This window comes from Entelurus aequoreus, linkage group LG09 (assembly GCF_033978785.1).
Source record: "Entelurus aequoreus isolate RoL-2023_Sb linkage group LG09, RoL_Eaeq_v1.1, whole genome shotgun sequence".
Classification (NCBI taxonomy): domain Eukaryota; kingdom Metazoa; phylum Chordata; class Actinopteri; order Syngnathiformes; family Syngnathidae; genus Entelurus; species Entelurus aequoreus.
In genome coordinates this window covers 31,408,286-31,428,942 of record NC_084739.1, presented here as the reverse complement: position 1 = coordinate 31,428,942, position 20,657 = coordinate 31,408,286, and the positions used below count along the sequence as shown (strand labels likewise).

The 20,657-nt window shown below is 36.2% G+C and overlaps 1 protein-coding gene across 1 annotated transcript; it reads right to left on the bottom strand.

Annotated features, from left to right (window-relative positions):
• Positions 1-1,660: 1,660 nt before the first annotated feature.
• npas4l (neuronal PAS domain protein 4 like) lies at positions 1,661-15,587 on the bottom strand. Its single transcript, XM_062057681.1, has 7 exons — positions 15,174-15,587; positions 14,934-15,073; positions 14,756-14,861; positions 11,105-11,351; positions 10,919-11,028; positions 7,238-7,367; positions 1,661-3,457 (listed from the first exon to the last, which is right to left on the bottom strand). The coding sequence occupies exons 1-7, from the start codon at positions 15,349-15,351 to the stop codon at positions 2,314-2,316; spliced, it is 2,055 nt and encodes a 684-aa protein (XP_061913665.1). The 5' UTR covers positions 15,352-15,587; the 3' UTR covers positions 1,661-2,313.
• Positions 15,588-20,657: the final 5,070 nt, after the last annotated feature.

Below are 20,657 nucleotides of genomic sequence, written 5' to 3'. Positions count from 1 at the left end.
AAACAGTGGCTCACAACTAGTCTGGGGGCATAATTACTTTAAAACACATTAGAGGAATATAAATCTGGATATAGATATTCAATAACTAGCCCAAAAAAGAAAGTAATTCCGTCTCAACTTTATAAGGCCATAATATTGTATGTCAGTCTTGTGGCTAAATCAACCAGTGCGAATGTTGAAAACCAAACATATGTATACAATAATCCACAGAAGAGCAAAGCACAACTATTTTGCTGTGTTTTATTTACATTCAAAATGGATGAAAAGGCTGAAGCAATTACACAGTGAACATTTATTGTACCATTATAGACATTGAGGAAATAATAGGCAATAACTACATCTCCATTCAGAATGGGTGTGTTACTGCTGAGGTAGGTTGAGGAAACAATCATGGCTGTCCATCACAGTATAATACAGAAAACTAAATAATAAGAGAAAATTATTATTTTGCAGTTCCCTAGCTTTTAAGGCATACAACATGACAATACAGTCTGTGCAAGGGGTCTTTTTGATGGTTTTTGTTTAAAAAAAATAAAAAGACAAAGACAAAGAAAAAGGCTATTTATAGATATTTAAAGAAAAAAACACAGCCTGCATGTCAGTTTTGTGTTATTAGCATCAACAATACAACTTTCATTCTCACATTACTTTTTACTATGTTTCCCCACAATTTTTGCAGTCTTTGCGAACACGGAAACATGTTTTCCATTTTCTAATTGAGTGGTCTACTAGTGTCTACAATCAAAGTGTATAATGCTATATATATATATATATATATATATATATATATATATATATATGTATATATATATACAGTACAGGCCAAAAGTTTTTCGCACATTCTTGGCATTCTCTCGATGAGCTTCAAGAGGTAGTCACTTGAAATGGTTTTTACTTCACAGGTGTGCTTGACGCTCATCGAGAGAATGCCAAGAGTGTGCAAAGCAGTAATCAGAGCAAAGGGTGGCTACTTTGAAGAAACTACAATATAAAACACGTTTTCAGTTATTGCACCTTTTTTTTGTGAAGTACATAACTCCACATGTGTTCATTCATAGTTTTGATGCCTTCAGTGACAATCTACAATGTAAATAATCAGGAAAATAAAGAAAACGCATTGAATGAGGAGAATGTGTGTCCAAACTTTTGGCCTGTACTGTATACATACATATATATACATATATACATATATATACATATATATATATATATATATATATATATATATATATATATATATATATATATATATATATATATATATATATATATATATATATATATATATATATATATATATCAATCAATCAATCAATGTTTATTTATATAGCCCTAAATCACAAGTGTCTCAAAGGGCTGTACAAGCCACAACGACATCATATATATATATATATATATACATATATATATATACATATATATATATATATATATATATGTATATATATATATATATATATATATATATATATATATATGTATATATATATATATATATATATATATATATATATATATATATATATATATATATATATATATATATATATATATATATATATATATATATATATATATGTACTATAAGTAGATTTTAGAAATGTTCCCATTAATATCACTACTGAATTGTAAATGTAAAATATATTTTTATAAAATAAAACTAGATAAATTAAAAAAATAACAATTAATGTCATGGTTTACGTGAAAGATTCCTTCAAAAGAGAAGCAACATTTAAAACAAGTTTTCCTTCATTAGTCGTCCCATTTATTGTTTGACACAGGCACAGATTCAGGGGATCCTCATAATAGCGACTGAAAACGCCCCCCCGGGCTGCACTTTGGACACCCTTGCTCTATGTGGCAGTTTTTAAAAGCAACGGCGCTATAGACTGCGATAAAGTGCTCAACGGTGAAATGTGGTCGCTCAGTACAAGATAGGATTTTCCATTGTGATGTAAAATTGTCGTCAGACATTTAAACAAGCAGGACTGGGGAAAGAGAAAAGATGGCGATGTTTTGCAAAAATGAATACCAAGCTAAGCTGTGGAGTTAGTTAAGATTCAGAGATACACACTGGGGAGGCATTGTGTCTGAGTACAAGGTGTCCTTTAAATATCTTTGCTCGTACCTTTGTTCTTGGAATCCGGTGGGGGACAATTTTCCTGACAATATGTCATACAAAAAGGGTAGTGCCGCAAGTCATAGACTTATATCAATACAGGTTTTCCTCAGCAAGTCTATCAAAAAAAAAAAAATACCGCAGGTAGAAAGCAACATTTAGCGTAATCATTTTGTCTTTCACTGTGAGTGTCCTTAACAGAAATGTCCTTGCTGGAGGCTACTTTGCATAAAGTGGTTAAGTTGATGCAACTCTGTGGTTTGGTCGCGGCATACCAACTGCAGGCTGAAGGGATGTAAAGCTGCGCCGCTAGTCGGCAGAGTGCTCCCTGCGAAGGGGGGGCCCATGTCCAGGTCCTTGAGGAGGCTGTCTAACAATGGCAGGTCAGGTTTAGCATGGACGCCAGAGGGCGAAGGCCAAGCATATGAGCAGTCTTGGGGGGACACGGTTTGAACACTTTGGAGAGGATTCACGGGGCCGAACATGTCGAAACTGCACGCCAAGGAGGAGATCTGCTGAGCCAGGATGCTGATCTCCGCCTGCTCCGTCTCGTTGTACTGCTCAGACGTCACGGATGGCGGCGACTGATTGGGCGTGGGAAGCAACCCCAGCTGGGGCACGTGGTGCACTTGGTGAAGGCTGCCATCTTCTGGCGGCTCCAGAAGGCTGAAGTCCTCCTGATGCAGGACACGGTCCACGGAGCTCTCGCTCATGTCCGACACAGAGAAGCCATCTGGAACGGATCGAGCGTCGGACGCGCAGGCTGGGAAATCATACGCCGGCGATGAAGGCGAGAGCGGAGAGCGGGGGTCGAGGGTGGCGTAGACTTCCTGCTCGAAGGTGCGCTGCGGGGGGAGGGCGTCGCGGGGTGAAAGGTGACAGGTGAGCGCCGCTTCCGGGTAGGAGAAGTAGGAGGGAGAAGAAGCCTCAGGGGAGGACAACAGCTGATCGGCGTATCCGTGCACATCCATCAGAAGGTCACGGCCCAGCACTTCTTGCTGAGTGGGGGAGCTGCAGGAGGCGGGACTGTAGGGAGGAGAGAAGAGAGCAGGGCTGCCCCCCAGAGGAGGAGCTGAGGCGTGCGCCGCATAGTAAATGTCTTCATCAGACTCCATCTTGGGTCTGGAAGCTGCGTCCTCACTCTGGCTGTTTGACGTCCGCTGCCTCTTAAAGCATCTGGAGGTCAGACTCTCAGTCTGCTCACTTTCCACTGATGATGATGATGATGATGATGATGGTGATGAGGATGATGGGGATGAGGATGATGGTGATGATAAGGATGATGAGCTCAGTGCATAATTGCAGATTGTCTTCTGCAGAAACCGGGCCTCTGCTTCACTACAGGTGCAAAAACATTGCATCACAGATGATTGTTTAAATAAATGCACAGTATCTCACAGAAAGGAGCTGAAGGGACAATACTATAGAAAAAAACAAACTTGGGATGTACAGTAGAGCACCCTATTCTCGGCTCGGCATTTTGTATTCTCGGCTCGGCATTTTTAAAATGCTAACTTCAATGATTTGATGGCGCTATCTGCAGGTGGAAAAGAGTGCTGCAGCAGCACTTTTACAGCAGGAAGATGGTTTGACAAAATGTTGCGTAACTGCACGTTTTGTAAGTACTATACTGGGCCCCTGTATATATTGTATTCCTGTCATTCTTACTTTTTGGTACTTAAACTGAATTAAAATGTGTATAATAACTTTGAGATATAGAGATAAAAAGACAGATGCCTTCATTATTCCATTTTTTTTTGCTGGGAATACGTTCCAAGACCCATTTGCAAATAGTGTGGATGTAGTCAGTGTACAGCTTGTAAAGCAGTGTAAACTTACTATTCCCTTATAATGACTCAACACACAGCCCTTATTGTCTAAATAATGGCCTTTGCTTACTCAGTTATCAAAAAGGCAAAATATTGTGCATAACAAACTAATGTGTTTGCCTGCGTAGCATTCCGTACAATCCAACAAAAAATCCCACCCGTTGGTAACTCAGTCGCTATTCTTTATTATTTTTTTTGCTGAATATGCCTGCGAAATAAGCCAACATGGGGCCAAAGAAAGTAGAGAGTGCCAGTACTTTTATAAATGTACAGCTCTGGTAATGGGTACATTCGCAACCACCTGCACAAATGTACTTCAAAATGTAACAATCAAAATAAATATGACTTTTTTTTTTGGTTTACTAGGGCATGCATATATAATATGCATTAGTTTGACCATTTAAAATCAACGATAATAAAAATGAGATGCTTGGAAATAGCATAAAAATGCCCCCAAAACTTGGAAAAACGCGATTCATGGCGTTACTTTTTGGTGTAACCATCATGAGCGTTCTGTTCAGGTACATTTCTTTTATATTTTGATCTATCATCATATTTATGTATTACTAAATTTAAATAGGTATTGATCAATCTTTAAGCTGTGTGTATTTGATTTCAGTTTGCTTTTGACATCTTATTTAGAATTGTAGTTGAAACTTTTACAACCTTGTGTTGCGCTCATGATGGCGTAACCAAACTAGATTTCATTTAATGATCTTATTTTGAATATTTATTACCTTTTTTACACTTAGTATATTTAAATATTCATTTATAAACATTGAATATTCAAATATTCAAATATCAATAAAATGCAATTGCCTTCATGTTATAGGGTAATGTTTAGTTACACCAAGTCATGAGCGTGACACTAAGCTTCATCACTTTGACTTGTAATATCTCTAATTCTGGTGGTGTTTTATGCTTTTTTCTTTTTGGAACATGTACTATACATATAATACAATAAAGTCCCATATAAAATTATGTTACTAGCAATACTTTAATTTTGCCTTTGAAAGTAACACTCCAATGTCCATTAGTGGAGCTGTATTGAAAGTAATACTCCAATGTCCATTAGTGGAGCTGTATTGAAAGTAATACTCCAATGTCCATTAGTGGAGCTGTATTAAAAGTAACACTCCAATGTCCATTAGTGGAGCTGTACACATAAGGAAGGTGCAAAACATTATTGATTTCAAGAACAAACTCATAGTTAAGTATGAAGTTGACGTCCGTGTGGCTCTTCTCTCCCTTCACCCTCCCAGCTCATCACTGTCTTTGCCAATACGACTTCAATAAATATTTATGTTAAAGGTTCATGCATACATTTATTTCATTATTGTTCTTTGTTTTATGCATTTAAAACTATAGCTATTCTCAATGAATTGTGTTGTGACAAGAACAAGAAAGTTTGATCATATTACGCCTATACTGGCTCACTTCCTGTGCACTTAAGGTGCAACTTTAAGGTTTTACTACTTGCGTATAAAATACTACACGTCTAGCTCCATCCTATCTTGCTAATTGTATTGTACCATATGTCCCGGCCAGAAATCTGCGTTCAAAGAACTCCGGCTTATTAGTGATTCCTAGAGCCCAAAAAAATTCTACAAGCTTTAGAGCGTTTTTGATTCGGGCTCCAGTACTCTGGAATGCCCTACTTAGTTTAAGTCCCATCTTAAAACTAATTTGTATACTCTAGCCCAGTGGTTCTCAACCTTTTTTCAGTGATGTACCCCCTGTGAACTTTTTTTTAATTCAAGGACCCCCTAATCAGAGCAAAGCATTTTTGGTTGAAAAAAAACAGATAAAGAAGTAAAATACAGCACTATGTCATCAGTTTCTGATTTATTAAATTGTATAACAGTGCAAAATATTGCTCATTTGTAGTGGTCTTTCTTGAACTATTTGGAAAAAAAGATATAAGAAATAACTAAAAACTTGTCGAAAAATAAACAAGTGATTCAATTATAAATAAAGATTTCTACACATAGAAGTAATCATCAACTTAAAGTGCCCTCTTTGGGGATTGTAATAGAGATCCATCTGGATTCATGAACTTAATTCTAAACATTTCTTCACAAAAAAATAAATCTTTAACATCAATATTTATGGAACATCTCCACAAAAAATCTAGCTGTCAACACTGAATATTGCATTGTTGCATTTCTTTTCACAGTTCTTTTTGACAGACATTTTAGTGAGGGTCAAACCATCATGGCATGGGGGAAACTCTGGGTTTATGGTAATGAATGGAATAGCCTACTTGATTTGGTGTTCAGTTTATGAACTTACATTCATATTTTGTTGAAGTATTATTCAATAAATATATTTATAAAATGATTTTTTAATTGTTGCTATTTTTACAATATTTAAAAAAAATCTCACGTACCCCTTGGCATACCTTCAAGTACCCCCAGGGGTACGCGTACCCCCATTTGAGAACCACTGCTCTAGCCTTTAAATAGACCCCTTTTTAGACCAGTTGATCTGCCGTCTTTCTTTTCTGCTGTTGTTTGCTTCTGTTACGATTCAGTTTTCGTCTGACCTTCTGGAGAGGATTACTAACAAAAATGAGATACCACTGAAATGGTCTTGCTTACTGTCAACATGGTGTGGGGAGTGTCATGGTCTGCATGAGTATAATGGCTATGTTGACTAAGTTAAATGTTCTTTGAGGCACTTGATGATATTAATCAACTTTGATTGAATAATTTTCACAGTAAACGTATAGAGTACTGCTATACAAGCTGTACACTGACTACTCTTAAGTTACAGGGCTAAATTGGGGCCCTCAGTGGAATTTTATTTTGACGTCCCCTCATTACAACATTTTTCACACCCTTTTTATGTGAAACATTTTTTCAGTATAACTGAATTTATTTTGATGCATATTTTTTCTAAAACAAATTAATAAGAAATACTTTTTTTGTGCAAATGTTACATGATTCAAACATAAATATTGGGCTAGGATTTCATCCCTGTGCCTCTAGCACTTACACATCAAGCCACAGGGGACTTTTTGAATGTACAGGGGAAATTTGCCATTATATTCTTATCAGTGATGGAGCAGGAAGGTGCTAGGAATATATTTGTGATGACATTTCATATGAAGCGCCCTGTCATTTATTCATTGACATTTTACATGCATATTCATGCAAAGCAAGGATTGTGGATAGTGAGGTGCGGCCTTGCTGAGTTATAACCAAGTTTCTATAATATTGTCTCTTGAAAGGATATAGAACAACTAATGAAAATGTGTGAAATACAGTAGAACAATTATGTGTGGTACCTTATGATGAAGTTAGTGCAGAAGATGTAAGTGGCCTCTTTGTTAGCACAAATGTAGCACCAAGTCCATGACAGATCTTTGCATTGAAGTCTCAGCACCATCCTCAGCTGGATGCCCTCGTCTGCTTGCACTGAAGGCAACAAGGAAAGAAAAGAAGGATGCACACTTGTTACCATGCCCACTCACAAACGTCACAGTCGGATGCAAGGAACAAAAGCTCAAGTCAAAATTACGCTTTTCTGCGCAATAATATATAAATCTGGACTTATCTGATTGCAAATGTTACGCAATGAACTAATGAGTTAAAATTTGGAGCAGTTTGTCCAAGTAGTCAGGCACATGCACATTGACCCAATTTTGTATTTGTTTAAGAACAAAAAATACTGTCTCCCTTGTCAATTCTCCCCAAATATGTTTGGATATCTGATCATTTATTTACGATGATTCTCTTGAGAGAATTATTCCCTGACCTCCTCAGTGGCATTCAGAAGCTGCATCTTAAGAATATTTTTTGCAATAAATGTGTTTGTTTCTGGCTTGAGCACCAGCCCCCGAAATTGTCTGTCCACATTTTTTTCTGTCTGACCGTACAAGCTCTTTTGCCTTAACCGCTATATGGCCAGCGATCAGAATTAGTACAAAAATGAGTGAGGAGACTCCGACTGGTGTGCTTGCTAGCCAATTTCACTCCAAAATACAGCCTGAAAGAACTTTTGATAAAACTGTTACCAAGTTTTGTGCAAATAAGTTGCATGCATTCAAGTAAAATGTTTAAAAACGTTCCTAAATTACATTCTGACAATAAAATAGCTCAGTGGTTTTGTGGTTAGAGTGTCCGCCCTGAGACTGGAAGGTCGTGAGTTCAAACCCCGGCCGAGTCATACCAAAGACTTCAAAAAAATAGGGACCCATTACCTCCCTGCTTGGCACTCAGCATCAAGGGTTTGAATTGGGGGTTAAATCACCAAATGATTCCCGAGCGCGGCGCCCGCTGCTGCTCACTGCTCCCCTCACCTCCCAGAGAGTGAACATGGGGATGGTTCAAATGCAGAGGACAAATTTCACCTCACCCAGTGTGTGCGTGTGACAATTGTTGGGACTTTAACTTTAACTTTATGTATATACATACACTACCGTTCAAAAGTTTGGGGTCACATTGAAATGTCCTTATTTTTGAAGGAAAAGCACTGTACTTTTCAATGAAGATAACTTTAAACTAGTCTTAACTTTAAACAAATACACTCTATACATTGCTAATGTGGTAAATGACTATTCTAGCTGCAAATGTCTGGTTTTTGGTGCAATATCTACATAGGTGTATAGAGGCCCATTTCCAGCAACTATCACTCCAGTGTTCTAATGGTACAATGTGTTTGCTCATTGGCTCAGAAGGCTAATTGATGATTAGAAAACCCTTGTGCAATCATGTTCACACATCTGAAAACAGTTTAGCTCATTACAGAAGCTACAAAACTGACCTTCCTTTGAGCAGATTGAGTTTCTGGAGCATCACATTTGTGGGGTCAATTAAACGCTCAAAATGGCCAGAATAAGAGAACTTTCAACTGAAACTCGACAGTCTATTCTTGTTCTTAGAAATGAAGGCTATTCCACAAAATTGTTTGGGTGACCCTAAACTTTTGAACGGTAGTGTATACATCCACTTGTCCAGGGAGTATCCATCCATCCATCCATTTTATACCGCTTGTCTCTTTCGGGGTCGCGGGGGGTGCTGGAGCCTAGCTCAGCTGCATTCGGGCGGAAGGCGGAGTACACCCTGGACAAGTCGCCACCTCATCGCAGGGCCAACACAGATAGACAGACAACATTCACACTCACATTCACACACTAGGGCCAATTTAGTGTTGCCAATCAACCTATCCCCAGGTGCGTGTTTTTAAAGTCGGAGTACCCAGAGGGAACCCACGCAGTCACAGGGAGAGCATGCAAACTCCACAAAGACCCCGAGCCCGGGGACTGAACCCAGGACCTTTGTATTGTGAGGCACACGCACTAACCCCTGTTCTACTATATATTATATATATATATACACACTACCATTCAAAAGTTTGGGATCACCCAAACAATTTTGTGGAATAGCCTGTCAGACCCACTCGACACCGAGGATGTCGTTGTGGCTTGTGCAGCCCTTTGAGACACTTGTGATTTAGGGCTATATAAATAAACATTGATTGATTGATTGATTGATTTCTAAGAACAAGAATAGACTGTCGAGTTTCAGATGAAAGTTCTCTTTTTCTGGCCATTTTGAGCGTTTAATTGACCCCACAAATGTGATGCTCCAGAAACTCAATCTGCTCAAAGGAAGGTCAGTTTTGTAGCTTCTGTAATGAGCTAAACTGTTTTCAGATGTGTGAACATGATTGCACAAGGGTTTTCTAATCATCAATTAGCTTTCTGAGCCAATGAGCAAACACATTGTACCATTAGAACACTGGAGTGATAGTTGCTGGAAATGGGCCTCTATACACCTATGTAGATATTGCACCAAAAACCAGACATTTGCAGCTAAAATAGTCATGTACCACATTAGCAATATATAGAGTGTATTTCTTTAAAGTTAAGACTAGTTTAAAGTTATCTTCATTGAAAAGTACAGTCCTTTTCCTTAAAAAATAAGGACATTTCAATGTGACCCCAAACTTTTGAACGGTAGTGTATATATATATATATATATATATATATATATATATATATATATATATATATATATATATATATATATATATATATATATATATATATATATATATATATATATATATATATATATATACTGTATGTATGTGTATATATATATATATATATATATATATATATATATATATATATATATATATATATATATATATATATATATATATATATATATATATATATATATATATATATATATATATATATACATATATATATGTGTATATATATATACATATATATATATGTGTGTCTGTATATATATATATATATATATATATATATATATATATATATATATACATATATACATATATACATATATATATATATATATATATATATATATATATATATATATATATATATATATATATATATGTAAATGTTTTTTTTCACAGAGGCACATCTCTTAAAATAGCACATTAGTAACACAAAAGGATTAACAGGTCCACAATAATGTGCATAGATGTTTATTCCACTCCAACCAAGTGATTAATCTGGATACATTTTTTATTGTTTGAAAGCACTATTCTGAACTATTTGTTTTATCACTTTGCAGAGTCCTAAATATCTCATACGTCATACATACATACATTTTGGACATTAATGCTCACGGGAACAGTTTGGCAAAGGTCCACTGTGTGCCCCAGTGCACAAAGCAAGGTCCATAAAAACGTGCTTGGATGAGTTTGGTGTGGAAGCAACTTCACTAGCCCTGACCTCACGCCCTTCAAACGCCTTTGGAATGAATTACAACTTATAGCATGAGCCAGAAGGCCCTCTTGTCATTGACCTTTGACCTCAAACATGTCCATCTGGATGAACGGACACACGTTTCTCACAGTCTATGTTGTTGTAATGATGGTAAAGAGCAGGTCAGAAAGCGAGGCGTCCCAACATTTTTGTCCATTTCAAGCAAATTGCCTTTGTTGTGAATAATTCAAACCTAATTATACTCACACATTTCTCTGTGGTAATTCAAACTTGAAGATAGATCTTCTGGATGGATTAAAGTGTACCACGATCGCCCCACCATTTCGTCCGCTGAGTACCCCAAAAAATAGAAAACACTGGAAGAGACAAGCGAGTATTTGTGAGTAAACACATTGACAAATGCTAAAAAAAATAGTAGAGTATGTACAGTACCTGTGCGAGAGCTGCGCCAAGCTCATGTCCAAGTTGTGTTTGCTGTGGAAGCAAGGACACAAGTGGGACTCTGTGTCCCTCAGGCGGTCCACTGTGGGGGTGCACAGCGCCACAAAGAGGGACTCGCTGTTGGGGACTGGACACTGCTGATGGAAGGATTGGAAGCTGCCTCTGACCAGCATGGAGCAGCTGCCATGCTGCTGTTTCAAAGCCCTAGAGGTCTGCATGCAGCATACAAAGCTCCTCTCTGCAAGGTGGAAACACTTATAACAATATCCAATCTGCTTCATTTCATTCTCTACATGAGGTCTTGCAGGAAATATGACCACTTTGAGGCAAATGTTACTAACAAAACCACTTTAATTAGATTTCTACATCCAGCACTGGTCTCAATTATATTACATTTGTGTGTGTGGTTATTAAAAACAATAGAAAATGGCGTAATCCGAAACACGATGAGTGATGAACATGATTTTTATAGGTTAATTACGGACATGCGTTTCAGGTGTATCAATTTACTGGACATGATCTTTCTTTCATTCTTAGAATGCTACAATAATCACAGAGATTAAATGTTATAAGTGAAAAGATTGTGAAACTAGCTATGCATATGCATAGACAACCATAATGTACTCCACCATACATTCACTACCCCATTTTTGATCATACACGGCATACATGTAGCATAATATATTATGTATATACAGTATACAGAACAGGCCGAAAGTTTGGACACACCTTCTCATTTCAATGTGTTTTTCTTTATTTTCATGAATATCTACATTGTAGATTGTCACTGAAGGCATCAAAACTATGACACCTGTGGAGTGAAAACCCTGTCAGGTGACTACCTCTTGAAGCTCATCGAGAGAATGCCAAGAGTGTGCAAAGCAGTTATAAGAGCAAAGGGTGGCTATTTTGAAGAAACTACAATACAAAACATGTTTTCAGTTATTTCACCTTTTTTTGTTAAGTACATAACTCCACATGTGTTCATTCATAGTTTTGATGCCTTCAGTAACAATCTACAATGTAAGTAGTCATGAAAATAAAGAAAACACATTGAATGAGAAGATGAATATATGAATATATATGAATATATATATATATAGACTGTATATGTAGTAGTGTTTACTGTACTACAGCGAAAATCCCCTCAAAGGCCGCCAAAAAATGTCTGTTCCTCAGCTGGGTCCGTAAGGACCGCAGCAGTACTGAGTTGTAATGCACTTTTCTGCCACTTGTGGCAATAATGACAATATCAAACAAACAGAAGAAGTCCGGAGCTAAAGTCATAGACGTTTCTTAAGCGCCAAAATTATGACTAAGGGGGTGAAGCTGTATTTTCATTTGCACTTTAATTTTATTGACAGGTTATTCAAGAAGCATATATATATTATTATTGTTATTTTAGTTAGAATGTATTTATTTTAGCCCTGGGTAAAGGCATGTACATCTATTTTTCATCAGTATTTATGAATAATTTTGCAGTATATTTGATTAGTATTTATTTTTGTAATCAGCCTGACCTAAACCTTGTTAATTATCTTTGGGATTAGCAAATGGTTTCATGTCATTTGACAAAATGTGTCCCTTTTAATCTGTAAATAGGTTAGATTTAATAATTGAATACGATTAAAATCACGAGTAAGAATACTAATTCAGTGTTGATATTTGAGTGGTCCCCGCGTATCATCTGTTGTAGAAAAGTTAGGCCCCGAGGTAAAAAAAAAAGTTAAGAACCCCCGTACTTCAGTACTCAACCCTTGGTTCAAAGAAATTGAAGTAAAGGTCTTTACTATAAATTTAGCAATGCAGGGTAAACAATTTAAATTAACTGCATTTTATTGAATAGTAGAATACCATTGAACAGACCATATTGCACCTAAACAATTTAATAAAGGAATTTACTTTACTTTAATAATTGCATGTTAAACTTTTCAAATTACATTAAATTAAATTAAATTAAATTAAATTAAATTAAATTAAATTAAATTAAGTTAAATTAAATTAAAAAGGTAAAATTGCATTTTAATGAATAATAGAATAACATTCAATAGACCATATTGTACTTTTGTAAAATTAAACTAAATACATTTATCTTAGATTTAACATTGCATGTTGAGTAAACTAAATTACATTAAATTCAAAGAAATTGAATTAAAAATGAAAAAAAAAAAAGCATTTTAATGAACATTTATTAAGATAACTGTTGTATTTAGAAATTATTGATGTAAATTGTGTAGCAAATCGAAAACAGAAAATGAACATACAGTATGTGTAAGTAATTGCCATGAAGTATAAAGGGGTAGGATTAAATTAACGTCGCTTCTTCCTACTCCTTTTTGGGCATGTTGTAAAGACAAATTAAAAATATGTGAAATATGCGATGTATCATATTGACATACATACATAAAATAAAAATAAACTTCAACCAACCAACATTTAACATAGCACCTTGCACATTTTGAAATGTAAATTAAAGGAATTTACTTTAGATTTAACAATGTAAAATATTCCAAATTACATTAAATGTAATTAAATTACAATAAAAATGAAAAACATTTTAATGAATAGTAAAATTATATTTAAAGGAGCACTTTTTTTTTGCACATTCTATTGAATAAATGTACTTTAAATTTAACAATGCATATAGTGTGATGTGAGTGTGCTGTCTGTCCATCTGTGTTGGCCCTGCGATGAGGTGGACAAGGGACACGCAGTCGAACATGGATGGCTGTTAAATCATATCATATTGAATTAAATTAAATCAAATTAAAAAGACAAAAAAAAATGTGTTGAATAATACAATAAACATTTAACAGAGCATATTTAAAAATAAAAAAATTCCAATGCAATCTAACTTTACATGTAAAGCCCTTTAGAAATAACTACTTATTATTTAACTAACTCGTTATTTCTAAAGGGCTTTACATGTATTGTGTAATTAACAAAATACACAATAGAGGCACAGAAACTAACAAATATAATAAGATATAGAATATGAAATACTTGTATTTCTTTCAACTGCAAAAAAATGGTTCAGTGCGGATTAATTTACTGCAAATTTCCTTTTCAAACCTTAAAGGGCATTATTTTATGACAACTACTTTAAAAAAAACACCTAAAATAAAAAAAAAGACATAAAACTTTGATAAAAAGAATAAGCAAAATAAACCACAGTAAAAACAAGTAAAATGATGTATACAATATACATATAAAATACAATCTATATAAAATAAATTAAATAGTATGGAAATACATGTATTTTGAATTAATTAAATGTATTTAATTTAAATTAAATCCAATTTAATTGAATTACATATAATTACTGTGCATGGACCAAAAAAGTGCTTTTTGTGCAGTTCCGCATGCAAAAGTTATCAAATGTTTACAATTTTAGGCCCCTATTGGGATTTAAACCACCAAATACAGTCAGTCTACCCCAGGGCAGCTGTGGCTATGAAAGTAGCTTACCACCACCAGGTGTGAATGAATGATGGGTTTTTAACATGTAAAGCGACTTTGGGTACTTAGAAAAGCGCTATATAAATCCCAGGTATTATTATTATTATTAAATACAACTATTTCACATAAAACATATTTGTGGCGTGCAAACACTATTGGGTCATTCTTTAAACAAAGTTTTACCTGACGATGCTCTCTTTTCGCCGTATCCTTTCAGGGTGGACTGGACAGTGTGGAAGTCAGCACGTTCCACCATGTCATATATGCTGTCTCCTTGAAGCACGTCTACCTGCCAATTGAACCAATGGTTTTACCAACTTCCTATCCAATACTGCCTGCATTGAAGGCTTTATACACCAACCATGGAAAGGCCGAGATATTGGGCCACATTTTCCGACACATAGACCAGCCTCCCTTGGGCGGTAGTGACCAGGATGAAGCCATGCAGGGCTTGAAGAAAGGCCTCATAAGGCAGAGAGCAGCCGTCGCCCGAGGGGATCCCTATAGGATGAAATGTGCAAGGTAATCCCCAGGACAGTTTGAGATTTTGAAGTGATGCAGGCTGAATGGAGTTTCAAGGAATGAAAGATGGATGACTCACCCTTGAAGACAACCGACTTCCTGATGTAGGTGCAGATGGCGGACATGGAGTGCAGGTAGGAGAGGCGCTCCTGCTCCTCTTGGGGGATTGGCAGCAGAGCTCGCATATTCCTGATCTCGTGATTGATGTGGTCGCGTCGCGCTTTGGACGCTCCTTTGGTGGACCTGTGATGGACCATGGCGCCTCGGTTCGATCAAAGAAACTTTTCAGCACTGCCTCAATTGACGATTCAAATTCATCATAGGCCTGTTTAAAAAAAAATAACCCTCTTTTTTTTGAAAAAGTTACAGTGCTATTTTCCTTGCATTTAAAAGCAGACTTTGAACATAAAGGGTTCCTATGGCAACGGCTGTGATGAGAAGCTGTCTGCAGTGGAGGATGAGGGCTCTCTGAGGACCCTGCATGCGTATGTGTGTGTGTACGTGCGTGTGTGTGTGTGTGTGTGATCACTATCTGTCCTGAGCCTCTTTATAGCTGCCGGGGCTTCAGTGTGGGGGCGTCGCACTCCAAGGGGAGGCTGGCCCGTGCTGCATTACCTTTTTAAAGTGCAGTGGGCACACCCCGCATCACTGAGACGTGCAGAAGTAGCCACAAAAGGAAGATTATGTTAATTTTCCATCCAATAACTAACATTAAAGACACGTATAATGATATAATTGAGGTCAGTGTGTCTGAAGATGTGGGGCAATTATCTAAACACCATTTTCAGCCATACAGGGACATTCATAAAGGGTCATTTGGACATCTAATGTTCCAATATGTGCCTGGAATAGATTGCACAGGAGTATTCATCAGGCAAAAATATGACACAGATATTGTCATCAGGTCATGTGCTGGCCACAACAATAGGTACACTATACATTACATGCACTTATACAGTACATACAACGTAATGACGTCCAGTGTGTGTGTATATATATATATATATATATATATATATATATATATATATATATATATATATATATATATATATATATATATATATATATATATATATATATATATATATATATATACACTACCGTTCAAAAGTTTGGGGTCACCCAAACAATTTTGTGGAATAGCCTTCATTTCTAAGAACAAGAATAGACTGTCGAGTTTCAGATGAAAGTTCTCTTTTTCTGGCCATTTTGAGCGTTTAATTGACCCACAAATGTGATGCTCCAGAAACTCAATCTGCTCAAAGGAAGGTCAGTTTTGTAGCTTCTGTAACGAGCTAAACTGTTTTCAGATGTGTGAACATGATTGCACAAGGGTTTTCTAATCATCAATTAGCCTTCTGAGCCAATGAGCAAACACATTGTACCATTAGAACACTGGAGTGATAGTTAATGGAAATGGGCCTCTATACACCTATGTAGATATTGCACCAAAAACCAGACATTTGCAGCTAGAATAGTCATTTACCACATTAGCAATGTATAGAGTGTATTTGTTTAAAGTTGAGACTAGTTTAAAGTTATCTTCATTGAAAAGTACAGTCCTTTTCCTTAAAAAATAAGGACATTTCAATGTGACCCCAAACTTTTGAACGGTAGTGTATGTATATATATATATATATATATATATATATATATATATATATATATATATATATATATATATATATATATATATATATATATATATATGTATATATATATATATATATATATATATATATATATATATATATATATATATATATATATATATTTATATATTATATATATATATATATATATATATATATATATATATATATATATATATATATATATATATATATATATATATATATATATGGGAGCTAAGATGGCGGCGCATTGCTATGCAGCAGCTCGGTGACGCTCTTGGGAGTGTAGAGCGATTTGGCAAAAAACACCCGTCATTTCTGTCAATTTCATGGCTGGCTCAAAGCGTGAACACTCTGTGATCACATACGACCGACAGACAATTCTGGATGTGGATGGATCGGGTCGTTATAAACTGAAAGATGCATGTACGGTGGACCTCCTCGCTAGCATGGGAATACTTCGCGGGCTACATCGAGCGGCCTTTGTGGCAGCGGAGTCAAGTGCTAGCGGTGACCGCCAATGGAGACGACGTAAGCGGTGTGAGCGGAAGCAGAAGCGGGGATGCCGAGCGGGGCTAACAACAAAGGGAAAAGCTAACCAAAGAAGCGCTAGTCCGGGTAAGAAGTCTTTTAAACTAGAACTAGCCGGCGCCAGGCTGGATAATCCCTGCACACATAGCAATTCCCTTAGAATAAAACACAACTCACATAATGTTTTTTCTTTTGTGACCATGTCAGAGGCAGACTTGCAATCTACTGAGGTGGCTAACTATGATGCGTTCAGTTTATCGCAACATCTAGCAAACAATCGGACAATTCCCGTCGTATCAATTCCTAGATATGGTCGAAACTATTTAAAGTGCACTACGCATAATAAACGCAACATTATTAATATTGCTACTTCGGATAATTTCAACAAACAATCCTCAAAACAGCCCACTACCTATAATATGGGCTTTTTAAACATAAGATCATTATCTTCCAAAACGTTATTAGTTAATGAGGTCATTAGAGACAACAAACTTGACGTCGTTGGTCTCGCCGAGACCTGGCTCAAACCAGACGATTTTTTTGCGCTAAATGAGGCATCTCCTCCTAACTATACCAATGCACATGTTGCCCGACCTCTTAAAAGGGGAGGGGGTGTCGCACTAATATACAATGAAAACTATAATTTTACACCTAACCTAAATAATAAATATAACTCGTTTGAGGTGCTCACTTTGAGGTTTGTCACACCGCTGCCTCTCCACCTGGCTGTTATCTACCATCCCCCTGGGCCCTATTCGGACTTCATCAGTGAATTCTCAGAGTTTGTTGCTGATCTAGTGACGCACGCCGACAATATAATCATAATGGGGGACTTTAATATCCATATGAATACCCCATCGGACCCTCCATGCGTGGCGCTCCAGACTATAATTGATAGCTGTGGTCTTACACAAATAATAAATGAACCCACGCATCGCAACGGTAATACGATAGATCTAGTGCTTGTCAGGGGTGTCACCACCTCTAAAGTTACGATACTCCCGTACACTAAAGTAATGTCCGATCATTACCTTATAAAATTCGAAGTTCTGACTCATTGTCAACAAACTAATAATAATAATAATAACTACTATAGCAGCCGCAACATTAATGCTGCCACAACGACGACTCTTACTGACCTACTGCCTTCGGTAATGGCACCATTCCCAAATTATGTGGGCTCTATTGATAACCTCACTAACAACTTTAACGACGCCCTGCGCGACACCATTGATAGTGTAGCACCGCTAAAGCTAAAAAAGGGCCCCTAAAAGGCGTACCCCATGGTTTACAGAAGAAACTAAAGCCCAGAAATTATCATGTAAAAAGCTGGAACGCAAAAGGTGTGCGACTAAACTTGAGGTTTTCCATCAAGCATGGTGTGATAGTTTAATAACTTGTAAATGCATGCTTACCTCAGCTAAAGCTAAATATTACTCAAATCTCATCCACTTCAACAAAAATGATCCTAAATTTTTGTTTAGTACAGTAGCATCGCTAACCCAACAAGGGACTCCTCCCAGTAGCTCCACCCACTCAGCAGATGACTTTATGAATTTCTTTAATAAGAAAATTGAAGTCATTAGAAAAGAGATTAAAGACAATGCATCTCAGCTACAACTGGGTTCTATTAACACAGATACGACTGTATATACGACGGATACCGCCCTCCAAAATAGTTTCTCTCTCTTTGATGAAATAACATTGGAGGAATTGTCAAAATGTGTAAATGGGACAAAACAAACAACATGTTTACTTGACCCAATTCCTGGGAAACTTATCAAGGAGCTTTTTGTATTATTAGGTCCATCAGTGTTAAATATTATAAACTTATCACTTTCCTCTGGTACTGTTCCCCTAGCATTCAAAAAAGCGGTTATTCATCCTCTACTCAAAAGACCTAACCTCGATCCTGATCTCTTGGTAAACTACCGGCCGGTGTCCCACCTTCCGTTTATCTCGAAAATCCTCGAAAAAATTGTCGCACAGCAGCTAAATGAACACTTAGCGTCTAACAATCTCTGTGAACCTTTTCAATCCGGTTTCAGGGCAAATCACTCTACGGAGACAGCCCTCGCAAAAATGACTAATGATCTAGGGTCCTCTCCAAGTTTTCTCATAGTCATTCACATTGACGTCCCACTGGGGTGAGTTTTCCTTGCCCGTATGTGGGCTCTGTACCGAGGATGTCGTTGTGGCTTGTACAGCCCTTTGAGACACTTGTGATTTAGGGCTATATAAATAAACATTGATACATATATATATATATATATATATATATATATATATATATATATATATATATATATATATATATATATATATATATATATATATATATATATATATATATATATATATATATATATATATATATGTGTGGAGGCTCAAACAGGAAATATGACCAAATATACATTAATATATTTGTTTAGGATATAAATAATTACATTGTCAGCTTCTTTTTAGGATTTTAGTTCAGGGTGAGTGTGAAATTTTTTTGTGTCCAAGAGGGGGCGTGGCAGAAAATAATTGACGTGGAGGACATAGTGTAATTTGTGATTAGTGTATTATTTTCCTATTTTTAAACCCAGTATTACTGTTACAGTGGCACACAATATATACCTAATATACATATTTATGTATAAATAATACCTCTGCCTTGTTTTTTAATGTAGTGGTCCCCAACCACCGGGCCGGGGCTCGGTACCGGTCCGTGGATCGATTGGTACAGGGCTGCACAAATTAAATTAAAAAAAATAAATAATAAAATAAATGTTTGTATTTAATTTTTTTTTATTTTTTATTAAATCAACATAAGAAACACAAGATACACTTACAATTAGTGCACCAACCCAAAAAAAACCTCACTCCTCATTCACACTCATTCGCACAAAATGTTTGTTTCTTTCTGTTATTAATATTTCTGGTTCCTACATTATATATCAATACAGATCAATACAGTCTGCAGGGATACAGTCCGTAAGCACACATGATTGTATGTCCTTATGACAAAAAAAACCCATTTATATACATGTTACAGGTTATATAGCTTTTATTATTGAATGTATCAAATGTGATGAATATTTAATAGACCAGCATTGGAAAAAAGCCTTTTGGCTTTTTGTGCCATCCATTTGCTTTTTTAAAGCATTACATGGATTCAATTATTTAAGATGTCAATAAACTTCTCAATCAATCAATCAAAAGCCGTGAATCAATGCATTGATGCATTTTCGGTGAATTAATCCAGATGTACCTCAAAGTGGTCTTTATCTCCGATATGCAGATTCCAGCCTACAGTGGGGTCAGTCTCATGTGTGTTGTGTGTGTGTTGAGGGCGCTGCAATCCGTGTGGAGCCCCATTTTGCATAAAATGTCAATCAATCAATGACGAG

Bases quoted from the DNA above. Each gene is read 5' to 3' on its own strand.
- npas4l (XM_062057681.1), bottom strand. From the start codon at position 15,351: ATGGTCCATCACAGGTCCACCAAAGGAGCGTCCAAAGCGCGACGCGAC. The intron at 14,862-14,933 runs GTTGGTGTATAA...TTCAATTGGCAG, and splicing joins AATATCTCGGCCTTTCCATG to GTAGACGTGCTTCAAGGAGA. The intron at 3,458-7,237 runs GTACCACACATA...TTGCACCTGTAG, and splicing joins TGCACTAACTTCATCATAAG to TGAAGCAGAGGCCCGGTTTC.